General features: G+C 57.7%; 2 protein-coding genes across 2 annotated transcripts; both read right to left on the reverse strand.

Moving 5' to 3' along the window:
• Positions 1–394: 394 nt before the first annotated feature.
• On the reverse strand, positions 395–5,365 carry CSRNP2 (cysteine and serine rich nuclear protein 2). The gene is made up of 4 exons (XM_034071478.1): positions 4,946–5,365; positions 3,976–4,235; positions 1,897–2,193; positions 395–1,145 (listed from the first exon to the last, which is right to left on the reverse strand). The coding sequence occupies exons 1-4, from the start codon at positions 5,094–5,096 to the stop codon at positions 453–455; spliced, it is 1,401 nt and encodes a 466-aa protein (XP_033927369.1). The 5' UTR covers positions 5,097–5,365; the 3' UTR covers positions 395–452.
• Positions 5,366–11,124: 5,759 nt separating this feature from the next.
• Positions 11,125–24,105, reverse strand: TFCP2 (transcription factor CP2). Its single transcript, XM_034071607.1, has 15 exons — positions 23,938–24,105; positions 20,059–20,210; positions 19,262–19,338; positions 19,078–19,183; positions 18,805–18,911; positions 18,311–18,463; positions 16,772–16,882; positions 16,134–16,222; positions 15,809–15,857; positions 15,020–15,113; positions 14,440–14,530; positions 13,333–13,439; positions 12,382–12,524; positions 11,822–11,873; positions 11,125–11,723 (listed from the first exon to the last, which is right to left on the reverse strand). Exons 1-15 carry the CDS (start codon positions 24,057–24,059, stop codon positions 11,686–11,688), a joined length of 1,491 nt encoding a protein of 496 aa, XP_033927498.1. The 5' UTR covers positions 24,060–24,105; the 3' UTR covers positions 11,125–11,685.
• Positions 24,106–24,234: the final 129 nt, after the last annotated feature.

Genomic DNA, 24,234 nt, shown 5'->3' on the forward strand with positions numbered 1-24,234 from the left:
TGGAATAGGACATGGGATGGGGATCACCAAGGGATCAATGTCCAAGGATAAGCAGGCATGGGGCTGGATTGATCCCATCAGAGGCATTGGGGGCTCTTGGTTCCCATCAGCTCCCAGTTCTCCCATTATAAAGATGGATGTGCAATGAGCCCCCCCTGGCTCCGGCTCCTTCCCGGCCATCCTGATCCCAGCTCCAGGGAATGGGGAGCATCCATTAAAGGGATAGAACCAAAGGGGAAATGGGGGGGTTCAAGTTAACCCCCCCCAGGCAGGGCTGGAATAGGATGTGATGGAGCTGGGAAGAGGGAGGCTCCAAGCCCAGCAGCCAAGGCAATGGGATGGGGTCGGATCCATGGGCCAATCCCCCCCCCATAAATAACCACCAGTGACGGCAGCTGGTCCATAAACTCTTATTGTCAATAAATAACGGAGCACCGAGGGGGGGGCCTCGCTCACACCGGCGGCTCCATTGGCACCGGGGATGCCGGAGCCGCGGGGGGGGGACACGGAGGGGGTTTGGTTGCGTCCCCCTTGCCGGCCATAAGGCACCCGCTTTGGGTGCTGAGCTCCTTGTGGGCCAGGCAGGATGGTGCTGGAGGCTCGGGGGGGGCAGCCTCGCTCCTGCCTCCCGGCCTCGCCTCCACATAGAGCACAGAGCCATGGTTCAAGTAGGGCTGCTCCGGCGCCGGCTCTGAGCCCTGGGCGAAGCACAGGACGGACGAGCCGGGAGGTAACTGGGTCTGGATGAGGATGGGAGCAGGCAGAGCCGGACACAGCCCCTGGGGCACAGCCAGAGGCTCCTCCACGATGCACACACCCAAAGCGTCGGCGCCGGAGCCGGTGCTGGAGTCTTCCTCAGCCTTCAGCCTCTCCAGCTCCTCAGCTGTCTGCAGGTGCATTACAGCCGATTCATTCTCTGCCATGAACTCCTGGAAGTCCTGGGTCTCTCCGGGTTGCCACGTGGTGCCGGATGGAGCCTCCTCCGGCGCCGGAGGCCTCCCCCCCTGGCGCTTGTTCTCCAGCTCCAGCTTCATGATGGTGTGGAGGTAGTGAGTCCGCACGCGGATGGGGTTGAACTCGATGCGTCCGGCCATGTTCCCGCAGCCATCCCGGGAGCAGCCGCATGGGAAGGACATTCGGTCCACCTGGGGGGTGATGGAGACGTGGAAGCTCCAGCACCAGCATGGGATGGGGTGGACTGGGAGGGACCTTAAAGCTCTCCCAGTTCCAACCTATACCATGGGCATGGACCCATTACACTGGAGCAGCTGTGTCCAACACAGTGATGGCACAACCACATTCAACCCATTCCATGCCCACCATCCCTATGGAAGCTCTTCCCAAAGTCCCTATGGAAGCACTTCCCAAAGCCCCTATGGAAGCACTTCCCAAAGCCCCACTATCCTTATGGAAGCACTTCCCAAAGCCCCTATGGAAGCACTTCCCAAAGCCCCACTATCCTTATGGAAGCACTTCCCCATCTCTCACCATCCCTATGGAAGCACTTCCCAAAGTCCCTATGGAAGCACTTCCCAAAGCCCCATTATCCCTATGGAAGCACTTCCCAAAGCCCCACCATCCTTATGGAAGCACTTCCCAAACCATCCCTATGGAAGCACTTCCCAAAGTCCCTATGGAAGCACTTCCCAAAGCCCCATTATCCCTATGGAAGCACTTCCCAAAGCCCCACCATCCTTATGGAAGCACTTCCCAAACCATCCCTATGGAAGCACTTCCCAAAGTCCCTATGGAAGCACTTCCCAAAGCCCCACTATCCTTATGGAAGCACTTCCCAAAGTCCCTATGGAAGCACTTCCCAAAGCCCCACATCCCTATGGAAGCACTTCCCACATCCCTATGGAATCACTCCCCCTCTCCCCCATCCCCACCTCTCACCTGACACTTGATCCCCGCCTGGCTACAGGCGCACAGCTCCGGCTCGCAGTACAGGCGGCAGTCACAGCCGCAGTCCTCCCGCGACAGGCGGATGGCGCGCAGCTCCTGCTTCTCCTCGGCGTCAATGCGCTGCACACCCGCTGCGCGCAGCAGAGCGCGGCGCCGCTTGGTGGGTAGCGGCTGCAGGAAGAAGTAATCGTCCAGCTCCATGTTGGACACGTCGATGTCGTCGTCGGAGACGTCCTCGAGGGTCAGACCTTCGGCTTCCTCTGACTCCACTGTCCCGTTCTTGGTGAGCTGGAGGATATGGGATGGGGTCAATGGATCCGGATCCCATTGGAACCATCAGCCCCAAAGCTTATGGGAGAAGGGAAAGGGAATTCCAACAGGGAATCACTTGGTGAGCTGGAGGATATGGGATGGGGTCAATGGATCCGGATCCCGTTGGAATCATCAGCCCAAAGCTTATGGGAGAAGGGAAAGGGGATTCCAAGCAGGGCATGGGATGGGATCAATGCATCCGGATCCCGTTCCCATTGGAACCATCAGCCCAAAGCTCATGGGAGAAGGGAAATGTGAAGGAAAAGGGAATTCCAAGGTGGGAATCCCTTTACCAGGTCCCCTCTGCTGTGCCCTGCAGGGCATGGGATGGGATCCTGCATCCTGATCCCGATCCCATTGGAACCATCCCCCATCCCCAAGCTCATGGGAGCAGGGAAACGTGAAGGGAAAGGGAATTCCAACAGGGAATCCCTTTACCAGGTCCCCTCTGCTGTGCCCTGCAGGACATGGGATGGGATCAATGCATCCGGATCCCATTGGAATCATCACCCCAGAGCTTATGGGAGAGAAGGGAAAGGGAATTCCAATAGGGAATCACTTTACCAGGTGCCCTCTGCTGTGCCCTGCAGGGCATGGGATGGGATCACCGCATCCTGATCCCTATCCCATTGGAACCATCAGCCCCATGATCATGGGAGAGAAGGGAAAGGGAATTCCAAGCTGGGAATCCCTTTTCCAGGTCCCTTCTGCTGTGCCCTGCAGGGCATGGGATGGGGTCACTGCATCCGGATCCCATTGGAACCATCAGCCCAAAGCTTATGGGAGAAGGGAGCAGGGAAACGTGAAGGGAAAGGGAATTCCAACAGGGAATCCCTTTTCTAGGTCCCCTCTGCTGTGCACTGCAGGATATGGGATGGGATCAATGCATCCAGATCCTGATCCCATTGGAACCATCACCCCAAAGCTTATGGGAGAGAAGGGAAAGGGAATTCCAACAGGGAATCCCTTTACCAGGTCCCCTCTGCTGTGCCCTGCAGGGCATGGGATGGGATCAATGCATCCGGATCCCATTGGAAGCATCAGCCCAAAGCTTATGGGAGAGAAGGGAAAGGGGATTCCAACAGGGAATCCCTTTTCCAGGTCCCCTCTGCTGTGCCCTACAAGCCATGGGATGAGGACTGGGATCCCACACAGGTGACCCCAATGTGAGTAAGACTTGGGGGGCAGGATCCGGCACTCAAACACCCTCCAAGCCTGGCTCCAGACCCCATCCCTCTGGGTGAGCACCCCATCCCACCCATAGGGGTGAGCACACACGGACACCCATAGGGGTGATCACACACAGACACCCATAGGGATGAGCACCCATAGGGGTGAGCACACAGACACCCATAGGGGTGAGCACACACACCCATAGGGACACCCATAGTGGTGAGCACACATGGACACCCATAGGGTTGAGCACCCATAGTGGTGAGCACCCACAGACACCCATAGGGGTGAGCACCCATAGGGATGAGCACACACAGACACCCATAGGGGTGAGCACACACAGACACCCATAGGGACACCCACAGGGCTGAGCACACACAGACACCCATAGGGACACCCATAGGGGTGAGCACCCATAGGGGTGATCACACAGACACCCATAGACAGACACCCATAGGGCTGATCACACACACACACCCATAGGGGTGGTCACACACAGACACCCATAGAGCTGACACCCATAGGGCTGATCACACCCACACACCCATAGAGCCGACACCCATAGAGCCAACACCCCCCTGCTACCTTCATCTTCTTGGCCTGCAGCTTCTCCTCCTTGAGATGCTCCCTCAGGATCTGCCTGTGGTTGACCTCCTGCTCCTGTGCGAACTCCCCCAGGGTGTACCTGCGCACCCAGGTGTGCCGTGGGGCCATGCCCAGTGAGCTGCCGCCCTGACTGGGAACACTGGTGAAGCCCTGGCGCCGAGCAAAGTAGTACACTGTCACCTGGTCGAAGCGCACGTTCTTCCTCCGCGGGGGGTTCTGCCGCCTCAGGATGGATGTGGCTATGGGAGGTAATGGGGTTATAGGGGCAAAGGGAACCCCAAAACACACTAACCCAGAGCTCACACCCCATTGGGGTCCCTGGATGGGGTCTGGTGCCACCAATGCCAGTATAGGATTATAGGTTAGGACTGGGAAGGAGCGGGAGCTCATCTGGTTCCATGGGTATGGACACCTCACACTAAACCAGATCACCTAAGGCTTAATCCAAGCTGGGCTTGAACAGGGATGGAGCATTCCCAACCTCACTGGGTAACCCATTCCAGTGCCTCAGCACCCTAATAGTAAAGAACTTCCTCCTTAGATCCAGTCTAAACCAGTTAAAACCAGTTTCAACCCATTACCCCTTGTCCTATCACTGCAGTCCCCAATGGACAGTCCCTCCCCAGCATCCCTATAGCCCCTTTCAGATACTGGAAGGCTGCTATGAGGTCATGGCCCCACTGCAATGGGGTGAATCCTGGGGTGGGAAAGGTGTAGGATGGAGCCTGGATAACAGGAATGGATAACAGGAGTGGATAACGGGAGGGGATAACGGGAATGGGTAACGGGAGTGGATAACGGGAATGGATAACAGGAATGGATAACGGGAATGGGATTGATGATGGAGAGACCCCAAACCCTTGTGTGCCTGATGCTCCCATCCCTGCTCAGCACCAGTTGGATGCTAACGGAGGCAGCACCGGATCCCAGTATGGTACTGGGAACTCACGTCGGAAGGCGCTGGAGCAGCTGGGGTTGACACTGTCACAGCTGTCGGCACTGTCACTGTTGGAGATCTCATCATCCGAGTTGGATCCGGCTGATCCCACATCCGCATCCTCGAACTTCCTCTTGATGCCGGCGCTCGGGATCGCGTCCATTGGGCTCGCATGGGAGCCGCTGGGCTGAGCCAGCCCCTGCCCCTGCCCTGGGGGTCTCTGTGGGGAAGGGGAGAAGGGATCATGGAGGTTGGGATAAGCAGGGAAGGTTCATGTGGATCCAGGGAGCAGATTCCCACATTCATCCCTGGATAACATCCCTTAATCCCATCACATTCCTGCTGTTTCCCAAGGGGAGCCCATCATCCCTGCGTCAGGTCTGCAGCTGGAAGGGACCCTAAGGCTCCAATCCAGCTCCAGGGACCCCTTCCCATGGAGCAGGATGCTCCAATCCCTGTGTCCAACCTGGCATTGATGGGATGGGGCAGCCCCAGCTCCTCAGCATCCTCATAGGGAAGAGCTGGTACCCAAGAGCTCATCTCAGGCAGGTTCAAGCCATTCCCATTGTCCCATCCCTGCATCCCTCATCCCAAGCCCCTCTCCAGGTCTCCCTGCCCCTTGTTGATGCTTGTCCATGGATGCTGGGAAGTGCTGGGCTCCAGCTTGGGAGAGATGATGCTCCAGTGGGAAGAGTGAGTGTCCCTATCCCAGCCATGGGATCAAGCAGGAAACCAGCTCCAAGATCCAGTTCCAACCATTCCCAGCCCTGCCAAGGCCTCCCCTAACCCATGTGTGTGAGCACTGCAGGGATGCTGATGCCAGCCCTGCCCTGGGCAGCCTGTTCCAATGCTGAGCACCCCATGGGGCAGGAATTGGTCCTGAGCTCCATCTAAACCTGCCCTGGGGCAGCTTGAGGCTGGTTCCTCTTGTCCCATCCCTTGTTCCTTGGGAGCAGAGACCTCCTGGCTCCATCAGGTCCCCCCTGAGCCTTCTCTTCCCCATTGAACCCCATAGATCCCTCAGCCCTTCCCTATCCCTTGTGCCCCATTCCCTGCTCCAGCCCCATTCCCTGCTCCAGCCCCATCCAAGGTCTCTCTTGCATTGATGGCCCCAGAGCTGAGCACAGGATTCCAGGTGCATCCTGCACCATCCCATAGGGTTGTTATGGCCCAAGTACAGGACCCAGCTCTTTGCCTTCCTGAAGCTCATCCCATGGGCACATCCATGGATCCAGCCTGGCCAGATCCCCCTGCAGAGCTTCCCATCCCCTCTGGTGCCATATGGGACCTGGCAACCGAGCCCAGGGCATTGCCTGTCCCCATCCCTGGGATACCATGGTCAGGATGGAGCTGATCCCAAAGGATAGCAGCAGTTCCTTGCATTGCATCCCAAAGCATCATCCCATATCCCTCTCCCATAGGAGAAGGAAAACCAGGAATGCTGCTGGGGTGGACAATACCCACAGCATCAACCAGGCTGGGGATGGGGATCAGCTCCAGCTCCGCATGGATCCAACAGGATGGATCCCACCTCCATTGGAATGGATCCATCAGACCTCATCTCACTTCTCCAATGCAGGAGCATCCTCCTCCTCTTCCTCCTCCTCTTCCTCCCCAGCACAGCAGCAGCTGCCCCTATGGGCACTCAGATTCCCTTATTAGCCCCAGTTATCCCATTTGGTGCTTCCTGCCTTTGGGAATGGGGAGGCTGCAGCAGGGACCCAGCATGGAGCAGGGAAGAGGAGACCCTCACCGTGGCCTCAGGGCTGCCTCCTGTGAGGGCTCAAAGGGGGAGGAAGCCAAGAGCTGCAGCTGGAATTGCCTCTGGGAGCAGGGATGGGGCAGGAAAGAGATGGGATCCAGGTGCTCCAAGAGCCTCCTGCACCACAACTGGTCCAGCCCCAGTGTGGGACTGGGAAATCCCAAGGCCTGAGGCTCATCCAAGGTTTGATTCCTGCCTCCGGGAGAGCAGGAGCATCCGGATGAGGTCTGAGCTCCTGCACTGATGCTGATGGATCCAGGACCCTCTGACATGTCTCATTCCGCCTCCGGCATCGCCTCCAATGATGCTCCATCCCTGTCGGATGTGCTCTTGGGCTCCTCCTCCATCACCAGTGCAATTCCAGAGCCATGAGCTCCTTCACTTCCAGCCCTTCAGTGAGCATCCTGCATGGGAGCATCCCATGGAGCTCCCTATGAACCACATTCCAGGCCTAAGGAACATGGATGTGCTCAGAATTCCTTGTATTCCCTTCTCTCTTCAAGCTGCTTTATCCACATCCCTGGAATGGTTTCAATGAGCTTCCCATCAAAAGCAGGATGCAAAGCGGATTGGAGGTATCAGAGGGGTGAGGATGGGGATGTGGGATCATCTCAGCAGCCGGATGGGAATTGCATGGGAGCAGGGAGATACAGATCCATGCAGGGAGAGCCCCATGGGCTAAGCACCAGCAGCCGGATCCCATCCCAGTTAAATAAGGACCAGATCATGGAAAACAGGATTAAACAGGGAAAATCCATAAGGAATAACCAGAGGAGCCCATTTTATCCCATTGCAGCGCTCAGCATCCCCCAGGAAGAGCAAAGGCAGGAGCCAGGCTGCAATTCCCTATATCCCCCTTGGAAAATGGCTCATTTCGGGCTGAAACCCACCCAAAAAGGGGGTTTCCCATCACAGACCCCCCCCCCCCATGCAGTGATGCAGTGGGAATAGCGCTGCTGGATGACACGGCAGCATCACTGCAGAGCCCCATAGGAGGAAACCCTCCCAGTGCTTCCCAGTAAGCAGCAAAGCAGCTCCCAGCATCAGCCATAGTCCATACAGGGGATCCAGGATGTTATTCCCAGCAGGATGGGATGGGAGCAGCATCCCATGGGAAGGATCCAGGTATAGGGAAGCACATAAAGGAAAAGGAAGCTTTATGGCTGCAGAAGCAAGGCAGGAGATGGGAAATGGCACACGGCATTCCCAGTCTGTGTGACACCAATCCAGGTCTATCCCAGTATGGAATTAGGGCACAAGCTCCTGTTAATGGGCCTGATGGAACAGAGGCCATTGGGACAATGCAGATGTCAATGGGGCAGCTTCCAATCCCAATGAGGGTCTGGTGGGTGCTATGGGAAGGGTGATCCCAAGACACCCACTGGGTCCCTTTGCCCATCACCAGGATTGAGCCCTAAGGGGGCTCCATAGAACACCTTGATCATGGGATCATGCAATGGGATGGGTGGGAAGGGATCCTAAAGCTCCAATCCGGCTCCAGGGACCCCTTCCCATGGAGCAGGATGCTCCAATCCCTGTGTCCTACCTGGAATTGATGGGATGGGGCAGCCCCAGCTCCTCAGCATCCTCATAGGGAAGAGCTGGTACCCAAGAGCTCAGCTCGGGCAGGTTCAAGCCATTCCCATTGTCCCATCCCTGCATCCCTCATCCCAAGTACACCACCACCAACAACAGCCCAACAACACCATCCCAGTACCCCCCTTCCCATCCCAGTGCCTGCAATGGGGGCAGCCAACGACCCCTCCCTGCCTTTGGGGACATCAGAGCAGGATGCTCACAATGGCAGCTCCTCCTCCAGCCCTTCCCATCACCATCATCATCATCATCATCATCATCCTCATCATCATCTCCTTCCTATCACCCCAATGGACCCTATCACTATGTGGCTCCTTGGGGACCCATATAACCCTCCAGCTCCCCTATACCCTCCATTGTGCCCCCCACATGTAAAGACCCCCCCAAACCTTCTATAGTCCCCAGCTAGAGGACAAAGCAGCTTTAAGGGCACCCCATGTCCTCTATAGGTGCCCCACATCCCTTACAGGCCCCCAGAACACAGAGGGGGGGGGAAACCTCTATAGGCACCCCCCCAACACCCCCCAAGCTGTCAGGATCCCCCCCCATTTGGCAGCTGGGCCCCTGCATCCCCTATAGCCCCTCTAGCCCCTCCAGATGCAAAGCTCCCCCCATCCCCTCTAGGCCCCTCATTCCCTACGGGCCCCCCCTCATTCCCTATGAACCCCCCTCATTCCCTACGAACCCCCCTCATTCCCTATGCCCCCCCCCCCACATTCCCTATGGACCCCCCCTCATTCCCTATGGACCCCCTTCATTCCCTATGAACCCCCCCACATTCCCTATGGACCCTCCCTCATTCTCTATGAACCCCCCTCATTCCCTATGAACCCCCCCTCATTCCCTATGGACCCCCCCTCATTCCCTATGGACCCTCCCTCATTCCCTATGGACCCTCCCTCATTCCCTATGAACCCCCCCTCATTCCCTATGAACCCCCCCACATTCCCTATGGACCCCCCCTCATTCCCTATTGACCCCCCCTCATTCCCTATGAACCCCCCCTTATTCCCTATAGGCCTCCCCCCCATTCTCTATGAACCCCCCTCATTCCCTATGAACTCCCCCTCATTCCCTATGGACCCCCCTCATTCCCTATGAACCCCCCCTCATTCCCTATGCCCCCCCCCTCATTCCCTATTGACCCCCCCTCATTCCCTATAGACCCCCCCCACATTCCCTATGAACCCCCCATATTCCCTATAGACCCCCCCCCATTCCCTATTGACCCCCCCTCATTCCCTATGGACACCCCCACATTCCCTATAGACCCCCCCCCATTCCCTATGAACTCCCCTCATTCCCTATGCATCCCCCCTCATTCCCTATAGACCCCCCCTCATTCCATATGAACCCCCTTTATTCCCTATGGCCCCCCCCTCCCCCCATCCCCCTCCCCCCTCTGCATTCCGCTGCACACGGAAGGACCTGCCCCCCCCGTACCCGTCCCCCCCCCTCCGGTACCGGCCCCCTCCCCCCCCCCACTCACCGGGTCCGGGGGGGGGGCGGGGCCTGGCGGGGGCGGGGCTCCCGGGGGCGCGCGCAGGGGCCGCGCCCGCCCCGCCGCCGACCGCCGACAACAATGGGGCCGAGGGCGCAGCGCCGCCCTTTATATACCGGGGGTCACGTGGTGCCGCAGGCCACGCCCACCCCACCGCCCGTCGCCGCGGGGCACGGTGGGAAAGCGAGTCCCGGTGCCGCGGGGCACGATGGGAAATGTAGTGCGGAAGGGGACGGAACCACTCCCACCGTGGGGGGGGACGGGAGGGGGGGGCTGGATTGGGTCACCCCCCCCCCCCCCCTCCATCCTCAATGGATGCAGTAACATCCACATAGGGCCATGGATCCAATGGGATTCCTGCAGTTCCATAGGGAAAACTGGGATGGGAATGGTGCGGATGGAACCCGGAGCCCATGGCTGAAGGATGCTGGGGGGGGGACGGGATGGGGGGGGCAGGATTGGGTACCCCCCCCCCCCCCCCATCCTCAATGGATGCAGTAACATCCACATAGGGCCATGGATCCAATGGGATTCCTGCAGTTCCATAGGGAAAACTGGGATGGGAATGGGTGCAATCCGGCTGGGAATGGTGTGGATGGAGCCCGGAGCCCATGGCTGAAGGATGCTGGGGGGGGGACGGGATGGGGGGGGGGGCAGGATTGGGTACCCCCCCCCCCCCATCCTAAATGGATGCAGTAACATCCACATAGGGCCATGGATCCAATGGGATTCCTGCAGTTCCATAGGGAAAACTGGGATGGGAATGGGTGCAATCCGGATGGGAATGGTGTGGATGGAACCCGGAGCTGAAGGATGCTGGGGGGGGGACACCTGCATCAGGGATGGGAGCAATGGGATAAGTTGGGATGGGTTCAGGATGGAGATCGGGATGTGCTTCCCTATGAGGGTGCTGGGATACTGGGATGGGTTCAATGGGGGTTTGGATGCTCCATCCCAGCAGGGCTTGGAGCATCCTGCTCCAGTGGAAGGGGTTGGGACTGGATGAGCTTCCCAAACCATTCCATGATCCTGTGTCCCCCTTCCCAAGTGACCTGAATGTACACAGGGAATTGGGTCATGGATTTAATGGCTTCTCCTGGCTCCATCCTGAGGATCCCATAGCTCAAAGCCAGGGTTTAGGAGCCCAAAGCCTGGCACAGAGGCTGGGATCTCCAGTCAGTGCCTCCCCCACCAGCACTTGGCTGTGACCATTCCCAGGAATCCCCCTGCATCCAGCCCAGGATGCATCCATACCCCTTGGATCCTGCTGCCTGCTCCATGTGCTCCAGGCTCCAGTGCTCAAGAGGGGGATGCAGGAGCAGAGCCAAGAACCCCAGTACAAGTTCTTTATCCACCACACTCTGCTCCAGCTTTATACACCCAAATCCATATGGAAAAGTTCCTGACCTCCCCCTGGAATGGGAAGAGGGATGGTGCCTATGGAGCCAGCGTCACTTTGAGGTGGGTGGGGAGGAGAACCCCAAAGTCCCCCCCTTTGTCTATGAGATAAGGTGTAGCATTAAATGAAAGCTTAATAAAACCTCCAAGACCCCCCAGCAGCACAGCACACAGGCTGTGAGCCCTGCCCAGCTCAGCACATGGGTCAGGACCAGCCCTGGGTCCCTCTGGTCCACCAGCATCACCAGTGCCCTATAGGACCAGGCACGTTTGCCACAGCCAAAGCCCTCAGCAGGGTCCCAGTGGTAAAGCTCAGCCTAGAGCTGCATGAGAGCTCCCAGCCTTGCTGCATGTCACCATCAGAGGCAGGAGGGTGAGGTCCTCTGCAAGCAGGAGGTGAGGATGCTCCTGAGATCCCAGATCATGTCCTTGTGCTGGAAGGGAAGGGTCTCTGGTCGTGCTGTGGGGCTGGAGTGTTCCTCATCCCATGCCATCCTATTTCAGGATGATGTGGTAGCTGTCATTGGTCTCAGCTGCAAGAGAAGCAAAGGGCATGAGCCAGGCCAAGAACCCACTGGGCTTAGGGGGGTCCATATGAGAGCTCCCCCAGATGCTGAAGCTGAGCACTCACCTTTCATGGTGTCCAGAACGAAGCAGGATTCATCCTGGAAGTTCTGGATCATCTGGAAGATAAGGAGATAAGGAAGATAAGGAGCATCCAAACCTCCATTGAGATAAGGAGATAAGGAAGATAAGAGGCAGCTTAGCCTAAGGCTGTGTTTGAACACAGCACAGGTGCCTCAGGGCCAAGCCAGGGCTTCATGTTCAGCCATGGGCATATAGGGTACAGGGCTGGAAGGTGCTTGGGCAGGAGCTCAGTGCAAAGGCACCAGCCATAAATAACTGCTCCCATCTCCAGCACTGAAGGTCCCAACCGGGGAGCAAGGAGAGAAACCCTCAGGTCTTAAAGCTGAGCCCAACCTGAGCTGTTCCCCTCCCTGGTTTGAGAACAGAGCTGGGTGAGCTCACACTGATGAACCCCATGGGTTTAAGGCAGTGCCTTAAACTGTGGACTCCTTGGAACCTGAGCTGGACCCATCCTCAAGTCCTGCCCTTGGGATCCCATCCCCACAGCCTCCCCCAAGGAGCTCAGAGCTGAAGCAACCCATGGGGAGCACCTGAGGCTCTCACCTCATCACTGATGAGCACATGGATCCCAGTAGGGCCCTGCTTGTAGATCTGGCTGATCTGCTGGGAGGAGATGCTGAAGAGCTGGGCCAGCTTCTCGGTGAGCTCCAGGGCAGTCAGCTCCTCCAGGTAGATAGCATGGTACACTGCAGGAGGAGAGCAAGGCTTTGGTGTCCATACCACAGCTACAGCCACAGCAGCATCATCCCCAGCCCAAGATGCAGCATCTCCAGTGCCTGTTCATGCTGCAGGGTGCCCTGAGCTACAGCAGCTCCACAGTGACCTGGCACCAGTGCCTTGCAGGGCTCTTTACTGGTGCAGGCTTTGCCCTAAAAGCTTCTGGTGTCAACCAAGGAGTGTTTTGTAGTGTTCCTTGGGGTGCTCCCATCCTGCCCCAGCACCTGGGGGAAGGGACAGGATCCATCTGGGAGCATGGCAAGGAAAGCAGGATCTGCTTTGCTTCTGCATTCACTCCAGTGATGGAGGTGATAACTGCTCCACAAATGTAGGTCATTCCCTGTTGTCTGGGAATGCTGGATTCCCATAGGAGCATGTCAGCTCAGCAGGCAACAGGCAGGGTCTGCAGCCCACATGTGATGGGAGAGGTCAGATGGGCAGGATTAATCCTTATCTTCTGGCACCCTTATCCCTTGGTTTGTGACCCCCTGCACAGGCTGCAGGCAAAGGGAATGGCAGCAGCCAACAGGAGACAGGAGCCTCAGACCCTCCTGGAGCTGCTGTGCAGGCTCTATGAGCAATAGCAGCACAAAGAGGGGCCTTAGGCCAGCCCAAACCCATAGGCAGTGGTGTGGGGATGGGGAGATCACAGGCAATGGGTGCTGAGCACCCATGAGCAGGGCTGGAAGCAGCCCCATGGTGTTTGCTGCATTATGCCCCCCCTTGGGCCCTGCTGCAGCAGCCCAAGCACTGAAGCACCCTAACCCTAACCCTTACCAAAGAACGTGCTGGTCACTGTGTCCCCATCCTCATGCTTCTGCTGCAGGTCCCTGAGCTGCTGGGACTCCTGGCACACGTAGATGGTCAGTCTGGGCCGCACCATCCTGTGGACAGAGCAGGGACTGAACCCCATATATGACCCTCTGCCAGTGCTCTCCCTGCCCAGTATCCTCAGAGGGAACAACCTCATCCCAAAGCAAACCTCTCATGGTCATCCCCACCATGGTGATGATGCAAAGGGTCCTGCACCCCCAGAGCATGAGAAGAGGGCAGGGATAGGAGACCCCCCCCTGCAGCCCTGATCCAGCTATGGGGCAGCAGCACCAGAGGGACCTGGAGCTGATGGAGAGGGTCCAGAGGAGGCCATGGGGATGGTGTGAGGGCTGGAGCAGATCCCATAGGAGCCAGGCTGGGAGAGCTGGGATGGGGCAGCCTGGACAAGGGGAGAGCTGAGAGCAGCTCCAGTGCCTAAAGGGGCTGCAGGAACCTGGAGAGGGGCTTGGGATGAGGGATGCAGGGATGGGATGAGGAGTTTGGGAAGAGGGAAGAGTTCAATGGGATATGGGGAAGCTCTTCCCCATGAGGGTGTTGGGATGTGGAATGGAGAAGCTGTGGCTGCCCCATCCCTGGCAGTGCTCAAGGACACAGGGATTGGAGCATCCTGCTCCATGGGAAGGGATCCATAGGGATGCATTGGGGCTGGAGGAGCTTTCAGATCCCTGCAACCCAAACCAGGCTGGATTCTGCAATGGGAAAGGACATGTTGCCATCTGGTACCAAGCAGCTGAACTGGATGGTTCACCCCTGAGGCCTGGGCAGCCCCAGCTCAGATCAAGCTCTGCTCCTTCTCCTTCCATCCAGCACCTCGTGTCCTTTGTGCCCTTCACCCCAACACTGTGACCACAGCTCCCCATGGCTGCAGTCAGAGGCAGACCACTGACCCCCATAAACACTGCCCCATATCCGAGACCTGTGCGATGCCTCCCCTGAATCCAATCCTATGCCTCCCCTGGGCTGCAGCAGCCCCTTCCCAATGCTCCAGTTCAGACCAGTTCAACTCAGGTGCAAAGGAATGGTCCCATTTGGGATGGGAATCCCACATACCGGCCCTTCAGCGCATTGAAGAGCCTGATGCCATCAGCAGGGCCACAGATCTGGATCACATCCTCCCTGGTGAGCTTCAGCAGATCTGCACCTACAATGGGACACCAGGAGGGGAGAGCTCAGGGGTCAGCCCATGGGGTGGGATGGGGGCTCTGGGCTCCTCCTGCTCACAGAGCCCATTCCCAAACTGCCTCTGCCTTTTGGGAACAACCTCCCCTTGCTCCCCCCTTTCTAGGCTGGTTTTGCTGGAGGGTTTTGGTTCAATCCCATTTCCTATGGGATCATTCCCAGCCTGGGGGGAGAAGGAAACAGATGGGAAGCATCTCTTCAGTGCTCCCCCCAGACTCAGCTTGCTGTGGAGGAGAAACCACCCCTAACCCTAACCCTAACCCAGTCCCTGGTACTGGGCAGTGGAGGGCGAGGGGAGAGATGAGGAACAGGGAGCCCCATTGCTTGGGCTGCACTAAACAAGGAGGTGGGAAGGAACCTGTCTGTCTGCATGAGGATACCCCAGGAGCAGGAGGAGGATGGGATGTGGGCTCAGATAAGGGACAGGCATGGGAAGGGACATGGATCCTACCGGAGAAGTTCCTGAAGAGCCTTGAGAAGGTGGAGAAGCGATTCCGGTGCAGCCATTGCTGGGCCTCCTGTGGGGTGCTGGTGGGCAGCAGGTTCTGCAATGGGGGGATATGGGGGTCATGGATTCATGGGGGATGTGGGAGTGTGTCCATTGGGGAAGCAGCCCCCCCAGGGTTCATGGCTGCAGCTCGAGGGCTGCTGAGCCCTCAGAGCACATGCAGTGAAGGATGCACAGGTTGGGATCTAAAAGGGCTTCAGAGGGAAAGGAAGGAAGCAAAGGGGAAAGCACAGTGAGGAGCAAGGCAGGAAGGAAGGAGAGGGGCTTGGGATGAGGGATGCAGGGATGGGACAATGGGAATGGCTTGAACCTGCCTGAGATGAGCTCTTAGGCACAAGCTCTTCCCTATGAGGGTGCTGAGGCTGGCACAGGGTGCCCAGAGGAGCTGGGGCTGCCCCATCCCATCAAGGCCAGGTTGGACACAGGGATTGGAGCATCCTGCTCCATGGGAAGGGGTCCCTGGAGCTGCATTGGAGCTGGAGGAGCTTTCAGATCCCTTCCAAACCAACCCAGCTCCAGAACACTGCCCCCAGCACTGCACTGGCCACTTCTCACTCCATCACCTCTGCTTGTGATGAGGAGGCAAAGAAGGAGTTGGAGCTCCCAGAGATGCTCAAGCAGAGCAGACTCCTCCCCAGCAACCTGCAGCCACCCCAAACCCACCCCTGCTGCAGCCCACATCCCATAGTCTGACCTGAGCACCATCCTTACAAGCTCTGAGGTGGGACTTACATCTGCGATGGGAGGAGGGGGCTCGGGCTGATGGTTTGGAGAGCCATTGCTGGTTGGGAAGAGGCAGACAGAGCAGAACATGAGCTTAGAGCTGCTCTCCCCCTTCTTGTGCAGGATCCCAGCCAGCAGCAACCACCCCCCTGCACATCCCATAACCCATAAACCATCCCATAACGAGCACTGGGACACAGGGATTGGAGCAGCTGCTCCAGGGGAAGGGGTCCCTGGGGCTGGATTGGAGCTGGAGGAGCTTTAGGGTCCCTTCCCACCCATCCCATTGCATGATCCCATGAGCTCTCATGCAAGCCAGGCCCTTCAAACTCACCCTTCGCCAATGGAGAAGCTGCTGTGGGAACTGTTGAAGCCAGGGGATGGGGAGTTATTGACATAGGTGATCTCTGGCCATGGGGAACACTACAAAGGAGAACCCAGAATGGTCATAGGATTGCTCTGAATGAGCTCCCACATCTGCTCTGCTCAGCACAGGTGAGCAGCTACCTCCTAACCCACACAATCAAAGGGGACCAGAAGCAGCCAGGCCATGCAACTGCAGGGTCCCAAAGCTGGGACCCCAAATCAATGGGGTTTAGTGATTCTTAGCCTCAAAAGGCCCAAAGTCACACAAGTCAAGCAGAGAGGGAGCTGAGATCTAAGCCTCTGGTTGCACACTCAGTGCTCACCAGCATCAAATCAGTGGTGGATTGAGCCTGAATCAGGCACTGAGAAGCATTCCCTGATCAATGTGGGGCAGGATGAGGGCTCCATCCCCCAGTAACCATCTCTTATGAGCTATTGAGTGGGGACACCTCATCCTGCTGCCAGGCACAGGAGCCCTCTGCCTACAGAGCTGATCCTGCTTTGTCCTGCAGCTATTCCCAACCTGGGAAGCAGAAGAGCCAATTCCCTGCCACCTGCAGGCAAAAGGAGCCAGGTCTGGTTACAAGGGCTGTGTGAGGGTCCCACCTCAGTGAGGATTGTGGTTTCATAGGAAGGCTGGTACTTCTCTTTCTCATGAGGGGTTCTCTTCTCCATCTTCTCCCTGTCTGTCTTCTGCTTCCGATCAGCTCCTTTGGGCTGGAAAGGAGAATCCCTGTGAGAACAGCAGTGTGAAGGGCAGCAGATGGGGGAAGAGATGGGGGAAGAGATGGGCAAGAATGCAAGGACCAGGAAAGGTGACACATCCTCATCCTCACCCACCTGGTGCTTTACAGAGGGAATAGGAAGAGGGGTTGGGGTTCTCTGCATAGGGAATGAACCACGTGTGCAACAACCCCAAATTCCCCTTAAGCTTGGCTGTGCATGGTCCCTACCCATGCCCCCTCCCAGTCTCCCAGTGTCCCAGTCCCTTTTCCTTAGGACCAAGCTACCACAGTGCTCTGGGTGAGGAGGTGTTGCTGCTTCTGGTGGCCTAATGGCTGGTTTCTCCATGAAGATCTAATGTTTCCATGCTCAGGACTGCTGCTCCTGGTGGGTAGGAAGGATCCGTGCTCCAGACACCAATATGCATAGGGAAAGGGCCCCAGCAGCTCTTTGGGATCACCACAACACTCCCAGCTTCGAGGGGCAGAGCCCAAACCACGTTACCCTCTGCCCTGCAGCTACAGCATCACTGCTTTGGGGTTTCCTGCTTCAGGGTCATCAGAGCCAAAGCCCTAACCCCATCCCTGGTAGGGAGAGCTAGAGCTCAGCACCCAATGCCTCCCAGCATCAGTCTCTGGGTGCTCATCCTCATCCCTTCACCCCCAGCTCCAGTGATGCAGAGGGACCATCAGATGTAGAGGGACCATCAGACGTAGAGGGACCATCGGATGCAGGGGGATCATCAGATGCAGGGGGATCATCAGATGCAGGGGGACCATCAGATGCAGAGGGACCATCAGATGCAGGGGGACCATCAGATGCAGAGGGACCATCAGATGCAGAGGGACCATCAGATGCAGGGGGACCATCAGATGCAGAGGGACCATCAGATGCAGGGGGACCATCAGATGCAGGGGGACCATCAGATGCAGAGGGACCACCAGAGGCAGGGGGACCATCAGATGCAGAGGGACCATCAGATGCAGGGGGACCATCAGATGCAGAGGGACCATCAGATGCAGAGGGACCATCAGATGCAGGGGGACCATCAGATGCAGAGGGACCATCAGATGCAGAGGGACCATCAGATGCAGGGAAGGATAAAGGGAGGAGTTTAAACAGACACTAAACCTCCCTGGAGGATCTTACCCAAGCTGGTAAGACCCAAGACTAAATGTGGGAGGTTCCAGAGGCAGCACCAGCCACGTTCTCTCTGTAGACTGCTCTTGGCTTGCTGGTTGTGAAGCCTCAATGGCATTGACAGAGAGGAACCAGGGAGAGGGCAGCAAGGCAAGACCAGAAGGAATGCAGGCAGCCTGGGTCATGGTCCTGCACCCACGATGCTCACTGGGCTGCAGTGTGAGCTGGGACCCACTCCCAGTTTGTTTCTGAGTGGGAAGAGGCCACCAAGGGCTGAGGTACCTTGAAGACCTTGATCTGGCAGCTGGCAGAGTGCAGGTGCTCCGTGTACTCCCCATTCTCATTCTCCTTGAACGTGTCTATCTGGACCCGAAAGGGAACCCCCTTCTCTCCTCCATGCTTCCTCATGGTGAACTCTGTGCTGATACAGTGGACCTGGGGAAGGCAAAGCAGCCTGTGGTTAGCAATGTGCCATGTCTGAAGAGCCACAAGCTTCCCCTTCCCATATGGGATCCAGCACTGGGATGGGGCACACCAAGTGCCCCCAGCAGGAAGGGGTTAAGGGGATGCCACAGCACAGCTGGAGCCACATTCTTTCCACACCTCTTACTGGTCCAAGCAAGCCCCACCAGTGGGGCAGAGCTGGACTGCACCAGTCTCAGCCCCCAGGCTGCACAATGGGGGTTGAGGCAGCTGCTGATGTGCAAAACCACCTTCTTCCCCCTTGGAAAACTTGTATTTTCCTACCAACAGGAGCTTCTCCACTTGTCTCTCACCTGGATGAACACAGAAGTCCTCTTTGAAGGATCCCATAGGAACTCCACGGTATTGAGCTGAGTTGGGTTTGCTCTGGGGTCAATGATGCCCACAGACATTGGGATATCTGTAGGGGCACATACAGAGAACCAGCTGCCTTTTGTAGCAGGAGGAAGAGCTTCCCAGGGAACACAGGGGAGAAGCAACCGCATCCCCCAAAGCACAGACCTTATCCCTTAACCCCAATGGAGCAGGAGCCCAGCACCTCCTGCCCCCCTGCACTGGGGACTCACCGATATCCAGTATCCTGTCCCCAGGCCGGTTCCAGCGCCAGCCCTCCAGTTGCTGGTGCTCCGTGTACTGGAGCCGCCGGTCATGGAACACCACCCGGAATATGCTCTGGAGGGGACAAGCATTCAGTGCCTGCAGCTGATCCCTCATGCATGGGATGGATCCATCCTCAGGCTCTCCACTCACCTTCACCAGCTTCCCATTGATCTCTGGTAGCTCCCCGATCTTCCTGTTGTCCAGCATCCGGATCTCGTAGGATTGCCCTGGAGGGAAGGAGACAAAGGGTTAGCTGGGGATGGAGGTGTCCAGGAAGAGGTAACCCTGACCCTTCCTGCAGCAGAATCACCTCCATTAACCCAGCATCAACAGGGAAGAGATCTGTTACACAGGCTTCACCTGCCTTTGGTCTTCCAGTTCTAACTGGGAGCAGTGGGTTCGGCTGGAACCCCACATGGATGCATCAGTGAACCCCTACACCCTGTATATCTCCATCAGGTTAATCCTACAGAGCATTGACACCACTGCTGTAGGGAGAGCACAGGCAGCAAGGGGAAGGATGTGGCATTCCAAACAGGAGCAATGTGGGATTTACTGCTCCATGGGGCTGACTATTCCATTACATTACAAGGGATGCAGGGATGGGACAATGGGAATGGCTTGAACCTGCTTGAGATGAGCTCTTAGGCACAAGCTGTTCCCTATGAGGATGCTGAGGCTGGCATAGGGTGCCCAGAGGAGCTGGGGCTGCCCCATCCCATCAAGGCCAGGTTGGACACAGGGGCTTGGAGCATCCTACTCCATGGGAAGGGGTCCCTGGAGCTGGATTGGAGCTGGAGGAGCTTTAAGATCCCTTCCCACCCAACCCATTGTGTGATTCCATGATTCCAGTCGCTATCCCAGCACTTCCCATCCCCGAAAGGAAAGTCCCAAGGCAGAGTTTCACTTCCCAGGCTGTGTCCTGGAGGCTCAGGGGCTCCATTCACCTTGGTTCAGGTAGGTGAGGGTCTCATCGTGCAGCTTCACTGCAGGTGATGTGGCCGCACACAGCACGTACTGGAAAGGCAGGATTTTGTTCTCATTCTCAGGAGGCAAACTGGATTCTTCCTGCTTGAAGATGGGCAGGGCAAGGACGTCACTGTAAAGAGATGGGAAACAGACATGGAGATGTTGGGATAGATCCATCAGGGGCTGGAGCAGCTCCTGTATGGAGCCAGGCTGAGAACTATAGGCTATAGGGATGCTGGGGATGGACTCTTCATTAGGGACTGCAGTGACAGGACAAGGGGTAATGGGTTCAAACTGGAACAGGGGAGGTTTAGACTGGATCTAAGGAGGAAGTTCTTGACTGTGAGGGTGCTGAGGCACTGGGATGGGTTGCCCAGGGAGGTTGGGAATGCTTCCATCAGGAGATGGGTGCTGTGGAAGGAGCTGGGTGCTATGGCAGGAACTGGGTGCTATGGAAGGAACTGGGTGCTATGGCAGGAGCTGGGTGCTATGGAAGGAACTGGGTGCTATGGAAGGAGCTGGGTGCTATGGCAGGAGCTGGGTGCTATGGAAGGAACTGGGGGCTATGGAAGGAACTGGGTGCTATGGCAGGAGCTGGGTGCTATGGAAGGAGATGGGTGCTGTGGAAGGAGCTGGGTGCTGTGGAAGGAGCTGGGTGCTGTGGAAGGAACTGGGTGCTATGGCAGGAGCTGGGTGATATCCAGGAGCTGGGTGCTATGGAAGGAGCTGGGTGCTATGGCAGGAGCTGGGTGCTGTGGAAGGAGCTGGGTGCTATGGAAGGAACTGGGTGCTATGGCAGGAGCTGGATGCAACGTTCATTTAAACCCATCAGTGATGCTCTGGAGCCTATGGACATGTATTTAATAGGAACTGCTTCCAAACCTGACCCTCAGCCACACCAATGGCTCCAGCACATAAACCAGCACATCCCAGTGCCGGGTGAACTGTGCTATGGGGCCAGAGCTGACTGATCCCTGAGGAAGAGCCGGGACCCCACTCCTGTTCCATGCTGCTGTAGGGCACAAAGGGGTTAAACCAGCTCCCTTGTTCCCTGCAGTTGAACATTAAATACCTTTCCCAAAGGAAAACTGGATTCCTCTGGCCCCAAACCAGCTCCCATCCTAACAGGGCATTAACCCTCAAGGCACCAAACACCCACCCAGGCAAGCAACACCTATGGCTGCTCCCCAGAGCCAGGAGAGCCCTTCCCCATCCAAATCCCAGCTCTGCAGCCATTCCATATGGAGCTGTGCTGAGGTTCACCTCTTGGCATCCAGGCACAGGTCCACATGGGACATCCCAGAGGATGAGCTTCCTGCAGGGAACTGGGCTGCATGGAGCCATGGAATGGGATGAAGGGGTCCAACCTGGCCTCAAACACTGCCCCATCCCTGGCAGTGCTCAAGGATACAGGGATTGGAGCATCCTCCTCCAGTGGAAGGGATCCCTGAAGCTGGATTGAAGCTTTAGGGTCCCTTCAACCCAAACCCCTTTTGGGGTCCTATAGAACAACCAAGGAAAGCACTTGGGTCTCTTGCCTCCTGCTATCACCCCCAGGCTCAGCAGCAGTGTTTGGGGGGACCCCCCATCCCCTGACACCCCACATGGCTACAGCAACAGGCAGCCACATGTGCTCCTGCCCTGCTCCCTATGGAGCAGCTCCTGTAGCTCCCAATGGAGCAGCTCCTGTAGCTCCCAATGGAGCAGCTCCTGCAGCTCCCTATGGAGCAGCTCCTGCCTGCTCCCTATGGAGCAGCTCCTGCAGCTCCCAATGGAGCAGCTCCTGTAGCTCCCAATGGAGCAGCTCCTGTAGCTCCCTATGGAGCAGTTCCTGTAGCTCCCAATGGAGCAGCTCCTGTAGCTCCCAATGGAGCAGCTCCTGTAGCTCCCAATGGAGCAGCTCCTGCAGCTCCCAATGGAGCAGCTCCTGCAGCTCCCTATGGAGCAGCTCCTGTAGCTCCCTATGGAGCAGCTCCTGCAGCTCCCTATGGAGCAGCTCCTGCAGCTCCCTATGAAGCAGCTCCTGCAGCTCCCAATGGAGCAGCTCCTGCAGCTCCCAATGGAGCAGCTCCTGTAGCTCCCAATGGAGCAGCTCCTGTAGCTCCCAATGGAGCAGCTCCTGTAGCTCCCTATGGAGCAGCTCCTGTAGCTCCCAATGGAGCAGCTCCTGTAGCTCCCTATGGAGCAGCTCCTGCAGCTCCCAATGGAGCAGCTCCTGTAGCTCCCTATGGAGCAGTTCCTGTAGCTCCCTATGGAGCAGTTCCTGTAGCTCCCAATGGAGCAGCTCCTGCAGCTCCCAATGGAGCAGCTCCTGTAGCTCCCTATGGAGCAGCTCCTGCAGCTCCCAATGGAGCAGCTCCTGCAGCTCCCAATGGAGCAGCTCCTGTAGCTCCCTATGGAGCAGTTCCTGTAGCTCCCTATGGAGCAGTCCCTGCAGCTCCCAATGGAGCAGCTCCTGCAGCTCCCAATGGAGCAGCTCCTGCAGCTCCCTATGGAGCAGCTCCTGCAGCTCCCTATGGAGCAGCTCCTGCAGCTCCCTATGGAGCAGCTCCTGTAGCTCCCAATGGAGCAGCTCCTGTAGCTCCCTATGGAGCAGTTCCTGTAGCTCCCTATGGAGCAGTTCCTGCAGCTCCCTATGGAGCAGCTCCTGCAGCTCCCTATGGAGCAGTTCCTGCAGCTCCCTATGGAGCAGCTCCTGTAGCTCCCTATGGAGCAGCTCCTGCAGCTCCCTATGGAGCAGCTCCTGTAGCTCCCTATGGAGCAGCTCCTGTAGCTCCCTATGGAGCAGCTCCTGCAGCTCCCTATGGAGCAGCTCCTGTAGCTCCCTATGGAGCAGCTCCTGTAGCTCCCTATGGAGCAGTTCCTGCAGCTCCCTATGGAGCAGCTCCTGCAGCTCCCAGGGATGCATTTCCCCCCAAATTCCAATCTGGAATTGAGCAAACTTTGGGACAAAGTCATTTTATGCTCAAGTTCTGGGATGGGAGAAGATCTCCAGGTAAAAGCAATGGCAAAGGAAGGGGGTGGATGGAAGCCCTCAGCCTGTTCATCCCATCCAGAGCCATCCCTGCTCTCCTCCAAACCTGATTCCAGGGAACATCGGCCCCATGGGTCAGCACCCAGCGGCTCCCAAGGCACCAACGTGGCTCTTCCATAGGGAGCTGGGATGGAAGTGGGACACCCCCACGGGAAAGCCATAAACAGGCTCAAAGCCTTAGGGTGCCCATTGCAATATCCCCCTTCCTGCAGCAGCAGAGCAGAGGTCAGATGGGAGGGCAGGTGGCACCTGCTGCTCCCTGCTATTCCTTGCTATTCCCCACTATTCCCTGCTATTCCATGCTGTTCCCTCCTATTCCCCTCTATTCCCCACTATTCCCAGCTATTCCCCCCTATTCCCAGCTATTCCCTACTATTCCCTCCTATTCCCCCCTATTCCCCTCTGCTATTCCCCCCTATTCCCCACTATTCCCCCCTATTCCCCACTATTCCCAGCTATTCCCCCCCTATTCCCCACTATTCCCCCCTATTCCCCCCTATTCCCCACTATTCCTCCCTATTCCCCACTATTCCCTCCTATTCCCCCCTATTCCCCCCTATTCCCTGCCTCAGGCTCTGCCCCATGGCTCCGGTTAACGCAGCCCCCACCCCCCCGACGGCTCCGGAGGCCTCTGCTCTCCCGTCCCATACCAGCAGCGCTTCCCGTCCCCTTGCCCCGTTACCGGTCACTCCAACCGGGCCCGTCCCGTTTCCATCCTCCACAACCCCCGGTCATAGACATCTATGTTCTCCCTTCCCCAACCTCCATACAGGGACCCCACGACCCCAACCCGGCTCCGGACCCCCCCCCCCCCGTCCGGTACCTCATGCTGTAGGCCCCGGCCCCCAGCTCCTGCCCGATCCCCGACAGGCTCGCGTCGAAGTCCTGCACCAGCCCGGACTCGATCACCTCATCGGCCAGCGGCAGCTTCAGCGCCCAGGCCATGCTGCTCCCTCGGTCCTCGGCTCCTCCTTACAGCCCCTTCCCCGTTCCAACCGGGACCCCCCCCCCAGGCCCCCCGGTGCCCCCGGGGCCTGCCCCGGCCGAGCCCCGTCGAGGGCCGCGGCCCCTCAAGATGGAGGCGGTGGCACTGAGGAGGCCTCCGCCCCGCCCTCGCCGC

Source organism: Melopsittacus undulatus, chromosome 21, assembly GCF_012275295.1.
Source record: "Melopsittacus undulatus isolate bMelUnd1 chromosome 21, bMelUnd1.mat.Z, whole genome shotgun sequence".
In the NCBI taxonomy this organism is placed as follows: domain Eukaryota; kingdom Metazoa; phylum Chordata; class Aves; order Psittaciformes; family Psittaculidae; genus Melopsittacus; species Melopsittacus undulatus.